The sequence below is a fragment of the Balaenoptera ricei genome, chromosome 1 (genome assembly GCF_028023285.1).
Source record: "Balaenoptera ricei isolate mBalRic1 chromosome 1, mBalRic1.hap2, whole genome shotgun sequence".
NCBI lineage: Eukaryota > Metazoa > Chordata > Mammalia > Artiodactyla > Balaenopteridae > Balaenoptera > Balaenoptera ricei.
In genome coordinates this window covers 35599121-35604820 of record NC_082639.1, presented here as the reverse complement: position 1 = coordinate 35604820, position 5700 = coordinate 35599121, and the positions used below count along the sequence as shown (strand labels likewise).

At 59.4% G+C, this 5700-nt stretch overlaps 1 protein-coding gene across 1 annotated transcript; it reads left to right on the top strand.

The window, feature by feature from the left end:
* The first annotated feature begins 539 nt into the window (after nt 1-539).
* ELOVL1 (ELOVL fatty acid elongase 1) lies at nt 540-5530 on the top strand. Its single transcript, XM_059920624.1, has 8 exons — nt 540-774; nt 3333-3392; nt 3580-3770; nt 3948-4028; nt 4152-4208; nt 4298-4403; nt 4487-4623; nt 4800-5530. Exons 1-8 carry the CDS (start codon nt 684-686, stop codon nt 5019-5021), a joined length of 945 nt encoding a protein of 314 aa, XP_059776607.1. The 5' UTR covers nt 540-683; the 3' UTR covers nt 5022-5530.
* Nucleotides 5531-5700: the final 170 nt, after the last annotated feature.

Here is a 5700-nt window from a genome sequence, read left to right as displayed (position 1 = left end):
CACTTCCCTTTTTTTCCTTTCACTACCTTGAAGGCCAGTGTAGCCAGTGATTCACTAACTGTTGCTGCCCCAGGCTATTGTATTCTCCCACCTCCAGTCCACACAATCCTCTCAGCAACTCCTAACGCTAGGCTCATCCAAGTTTTTGGTCTGGTAGGGAAGGCTTCCCCGCGCAGCCTCTCCCTCGGGCTGAGACCTCCCCGCTGCCCCGAGTCCGCTCTCCGCACACATACAGGCTACCTGCAGCCCACCCCTCCGGTCCCACCATCTAGAGAGGGAGCTCTTTGCGGGGAGGGCTGACCCTGGAACTTTTCCCAGGGTCCCAGGCCGGGTGGACCGGCCACGAAAGAAGCTGTATTGGTCTTGTTGGTGGATAAACCCCCTGAGAGCCCAGAATGAGGCCATGCGCGGGCCGAACGTCAGGAAGGCGCAGGGTGCAACTAGGGCGAGCCGGGGCCAGGCTGCGCGAGCTGACCGAGACGGGAGGCGATGCGGCGGGAAGGGGTGGGGAGCAGGGGCTGGGCGTGCTTCCTGCCCAGGGCCCGGCGGCCCGCCCCCACCCCGCGGGCCGAGCAGAGACGGGGCTGGTCGGCCCCTCCTGCCTCAGCCCGCGGCCCAATCAGCGGGCGCCCCCCACCAGGCCCGCCCCCTCCCCCTCTGGTGACAGAAAGTCGGCCCAGCAGATGAGGAAGTGGCAGGCAGCCTGGCCCTGGGGACACCTCTCCGGCCCTGCTCCTCCCGAGCCCTCCACGACTGCCCGCCTGGCCCCCACTGGTGAGTCGGGACCTCCCACGGCGGGCTTGCCACGTGCTCAGGCCCCTGACCCGCTGGGCCGCCCGGCCTGCCCTGCCCTGCCCTGCCCTGCCCAGGCTGTGGGCGAGGCCGTTCCTGGGGAGGGTGGGTGGGAGGTCCCAGCTCTCCGGGGCTGGGCCTGCCCAGCAGCCTCCCTCCCGCCGGGCCCCCATTTGCTTGAACCTGGGCCTTCCTCTACCACCTCCTTCTCTTGCCCCTCTCCCCCTCTTACTCCTTCCTCCCCTTGGCGCCCTTGTGCACCGCCACCGCCCCCTTCCTTTGCCTGTCTGCCTTTCCCTTCCATCCATCTGAAAGGAAGGAAGGACCAGACTGAGTTCCCCCACTGGGGACACACCCAGATTCTGCTCAAACTTGGGGAGAGGTCCTTCCAGAAGCCTCGAGCCACCCCTGACCTCCAGGGTGCATGCGTGTGTGGGCTGGGGGGAGGTGAACTTGGGGATGGTGGCTGAGAGAGCCTGGGAGATAACAAGCTGGCAAGCTCACATGGGTCGGGGAGGAACTGTGTGTTAGAGCACGTGCCTCTGGGTAGGCCCTACCCCAGAATAAGCAGCCAACAAAAGTCTGATTGTGAATGAATGAATGAATGAATGAATGAATCAATGAAGAATGGTGACTGCCATCCGTGAAAAGAGAGCTGTGGGTGTGCCTGACCCAGGACAGGTATATGTCTGCACACAGTGTGGGTGATGTTGGGTTCGTTCACCTGCAGGTGGGCTGTGTGAGTTTTTGTATGTGACCACATTCATCTGAGACTCAGACGTGTGAGGAAACCTGCGTTTGAGCACAAGCACTTGCACATGGTAATGCGGGTCCTGTGAAGGAGTGTGTGTGAGTGTTTGGGTGTGTTTGCCAGTGTGAACGTAGTTAGGAGCAGGCCTGAGTGTTAGAGACCATGCATGTCAAAGTCCATGAAGACTTGTCCGGGTGGTCAGAGTGTCAGAGGAGGGCACTTGCAGCCTGCAGGAGCCAGGTGGGCTCTGCGTGCACGTGTGTGCTATAGCCACTGGCGAGTTGTCGTTGATGGCGGGGAGCTGTGACAGGGGCTGTGTGTATGGGAGGACTTGGAGCCTGACCTTGGTGGAGCAGTTGTGGGTCGGCAAGGAAGTTGGGGGAGCGTCTGTGACATGTGTGTGTGAGGGGCGCGTGTGCAGCCTCCGTAGCTGTGTCAGAAGGTGTGTTCTTCACTTAGTACCTGCACAGGTGCTTCTCTGGGTAGAGGGAGCCTGGCCGACCAGAGTGCAGGCAGCTCGCAGAGCATCTCCTGTCCTGGCTGTTGGGGGAACGTCTTGCTCCTCCAGGACTGCCTCGAGTCCCAGGCTGTCCTCCGCCTGGGCCAAGGCTTTTGTGTCCCTGTGAGCCCTCCCCCGACATGCCTTCAGGCTCTGAGGGGAAGAGGGCCTAGCCCATTACGACCCCCTCCTTGAGGGAGGGCAAGATTCCTGAGACCTCCCCCACGCCCCACCTCCTCACATGCCACTCCCTGCCCCTCCCTGGGAGAGAAGGGTGACGGTACCCATTCTGAAGTAGGACAAACTGAGAATCTATGCCTAATTTAGGAGGGGATGCTGGGTGTGGGTTTTCAGCAGTTCTCGTTGGGCCAAGGCTAGGCCTGGGGCTGGCGTCCTGGGAGGTTTCTAGCCAAAACCTAGAAGCTTAGCTCATCTGACTGGTCTGGGGTGGGTGGGTGGTGAGTCCTGGGCTTTACTTGGCTTTCTCAATCCTGGTGGGTCCCCCAGGTACTGACCTGTGGCCTGGACCCACCCTCCACCCCATGTGCAGTACAGCGGGGTGGGCAGAGGGCGGGGCTGCTGCCAGATCTAGTCAGACAGGTGGAGCCGCCAGGGCAGGAGTCTCAAAGAGCCAGGCTCCTGGAGAGGGAGGGTGAGAGGAGAGCGCTGGAGACGAGAGGAGAGGCTGGAGGTGAGAGCCAAGGAGGGCAGAGGAGAGCCTGAGGGGGTGACTCAGCAGGGGAGAGGACAGGAGGGACCATCCCGCGAGATGTGCATCCTGAAATGGGGCAGGAGAAGTTGAAGGGGGGGGATCCCTGGAGAGAAGGAAGACCCCAGGGCTGGGGAGGTGAGGGACTGGCGAGGAAGGGAGAGGAGGTTCGTCTGGAGATGAGTCCCCTGTTGGTAGGAGGGAAGACTCTCTGGAAAGAGACCAGACATTGAGAGTCCTCTTGTGGAAGAAGGGAGGGGAGGTCAGGAAGTGAAAATCTCTGGAGAGGAGCAGAGCGTGAGGAGGGGCGAGGAAGGTGTGGAGAGGAAGGGCGGAGGAGCCCTTCCCAGGCAGGCAGGGTATGCGGGAAGCAGACCCCGCCCCCCGCCCCCCACCCCAAGCGGCCTCCTCCTCACCCTAGTCCCCAGCAATTCCTTCCTCTCACTGCTCTGTCCTCTCTGCAGTGAGCTGCTGGGGTTGTCCCGTCTGGTCTGTGTCCTGTCTGTGGGTCAGGGGTGGAATTGGGGGGTTGGGGGAGCACAGTCGGCCCTGTCTGACACCCATCCTCCCTACCTCGCCAGAGTCCTTAGCCAGGATGGAGGCTGTTGTGAACTTGTACCAGGAGATGATGAAGCATGCAGGTGAGATGCTGTCCTCCAACCCTTTCTCCCTCCCACCCTGGGATCCCTGGATCTAGGGCTGTCTCCTAATGGTGGAGAGTCCCTTCAAATCCCTTGACCCTTTGTGACCTGACCTCATGTCTGCACACCTGGTGGGGACCCTTTGGACTCTGTGACCCTTCCTGACTCCTTTGACCCTTATTTACAGATCCCCGGATCCAGGGCTACCCTCTGATGGGGTCCCCCCTGCTAATGACCTCTATCCTCCTGACCTACGTGTACTTCGTTCTTTCACTTGGGCCTCGCGTCATGGCCAATCGGAAGCCCTTCCAGCTCCGCAGCTTCATGGTTGTCTACAACTTCTCACTGGTGGCATTTTCCCTCTACATCGTCTATGAGGTGGGCCCCCAGGATGCCTAGGCTTTAATTCCTGCCGGCAGGATAAGGGGCAGGCCCTGGGGCCAGAGCATGGCATCTCCTTTCCAGAGAGGCTCAGCTCTATTTCTCCGTCTAGAGAACAGAAGAGATTTGGGGGAGGGAGGGAAGTCTGGCGGTCTAATCCACACCCCTTCATAGTTCCTGATGTCTGGCTGGCTGAGTACCTACACCTGGCGCTGCGACCCAGTGGACTTTTCCAGCAACCCGGAGGCACTGAGGGTAAGTGGGGACGGAGGCCAGGTCCTTAGCAACCTGGGGATAGGAGCAGTTTGGACGTGCCCTGTGCTCATGAGCCAGTTTAGAGGCTCTTGGCGGTCCTAAGGCTGCCCTGACTTCTTACAGATGGTTCGGGTGGCCTGGCTCTTCCTGTTCTCCAAGTTCATTGAGCTGATGGACACGGTGAGTAGTTACATGAGATTCGAGAACTTGTGGGGAGAAAGGAGTGAGAGGCCCTGCCTCTGAAACCCCTTACCCCACTCTTCTCTCAGGTGATCTTTATTCTCCGGAAGAAAGATGGACAGGTGACCTTCCTACATGTCTTCCACCACTCAGTGCTTCCCTGGAGCTGGTGGTGGGGGATAAAATTTGCCCCAGGTGAGTGGTGAAGACCACTGGGGGAGGAGGGACGGGCACTGGGGACCGGAGGCCCAACTCAGGTCCTGATTGTCCATGCACAGGAGGAATGGGCTCTTTCCACGCCATGATCAACTCCTCTGTGCACGTCGTCATGTACCTGTACTATGGATTGTCTGCCCTTGGCCCTGTGGCTCAGCCCTACCTTTGGTGGAAAAAGCACATGACAGCTGTCCAGCTGGTGAGGGGCCTGAGCCTGACCTACAACCGTCCCCTCAACATTCTGGTCTGGATCCTACCTTTAGCCAGCTTACTTCACCTTTGACCCCAGCCCTCCCTGCTCGGCATTCTGTTTCTCTACCCCCTTTCCCTCCAGTCCTCTCACTGTGCCCTTTGACCCTTGCCTTTCTGTCCTAGATCCAGTTTGTCCTGGTCTCGCTGCACATCTCCCAGTACTACTTCATGCCCAGCTGTAACTACCAGTATCCAATCATCATCCACCTCATCTGGATGTACGGCACCATCTTCTTCTTGCTCTTCTCCAATTTCTGGTATCAGTCTTACACCAAAGGCAAGCGGCTGCCCCGTGTACTTCAGCAAAATGGAGTTCCAGGTACTGCCAAAGTCAAGGCTAACTGAGAAACATGGCCTAGCTAGGCGCCCACCTAAGTGCCTCAGGACTGCACCTCTGGCAGCATCTGTCATTGTCCTCCCCAGCTACACCTGTGACCAGGGCTTATGTGGTCAGGACTGAGCAGGGTACAGGCCCTCTGCTCCCCACAGCTGGTACACAGGGACCACTGCTTCCATTCCTCTTCTCCTGGCCAGCCCCAGGGACATGGCCTCGTTGCCCTCTGCCATTCCAGAGCCAGGGGCTGAAAGGGCTGGACACTTATTTCCCCCTCCCTGCCTTACACGTGGGAGAGGAGCACTCAGGGCTGGCCCCCACCAGGGTCTTGTGGCCTTTTTCCTCACACTGAAGAGGTCAGCAATAATCTGTCACTGTGGACCCAGGCTCCCTCCTTCTCCACCCCACACTGAAGTAGGAGCTTCTTGGCCAAAGGTCAGGGTGGTGGGGGCCTGGGAATACAGCCTGTGGAGGCTGCTCACTCCTTATGTCTTCATTAAAAGTGACAGAGGAAACCGCTGAGGCTGTGTGTGTACATGTGTGAATGGAGGAGGTGGGTACAAAGCCTGCCAGCCTGTCTGCAAACAGGAGGGATGGTCAAGGTGCCCACAGGATGGATGTTTCTAGCTCTCTGATCACAGTAGAGAGGAGCCCCTGGGAAGGCTGCTGGGACAGAGGTCATGCCAGGAG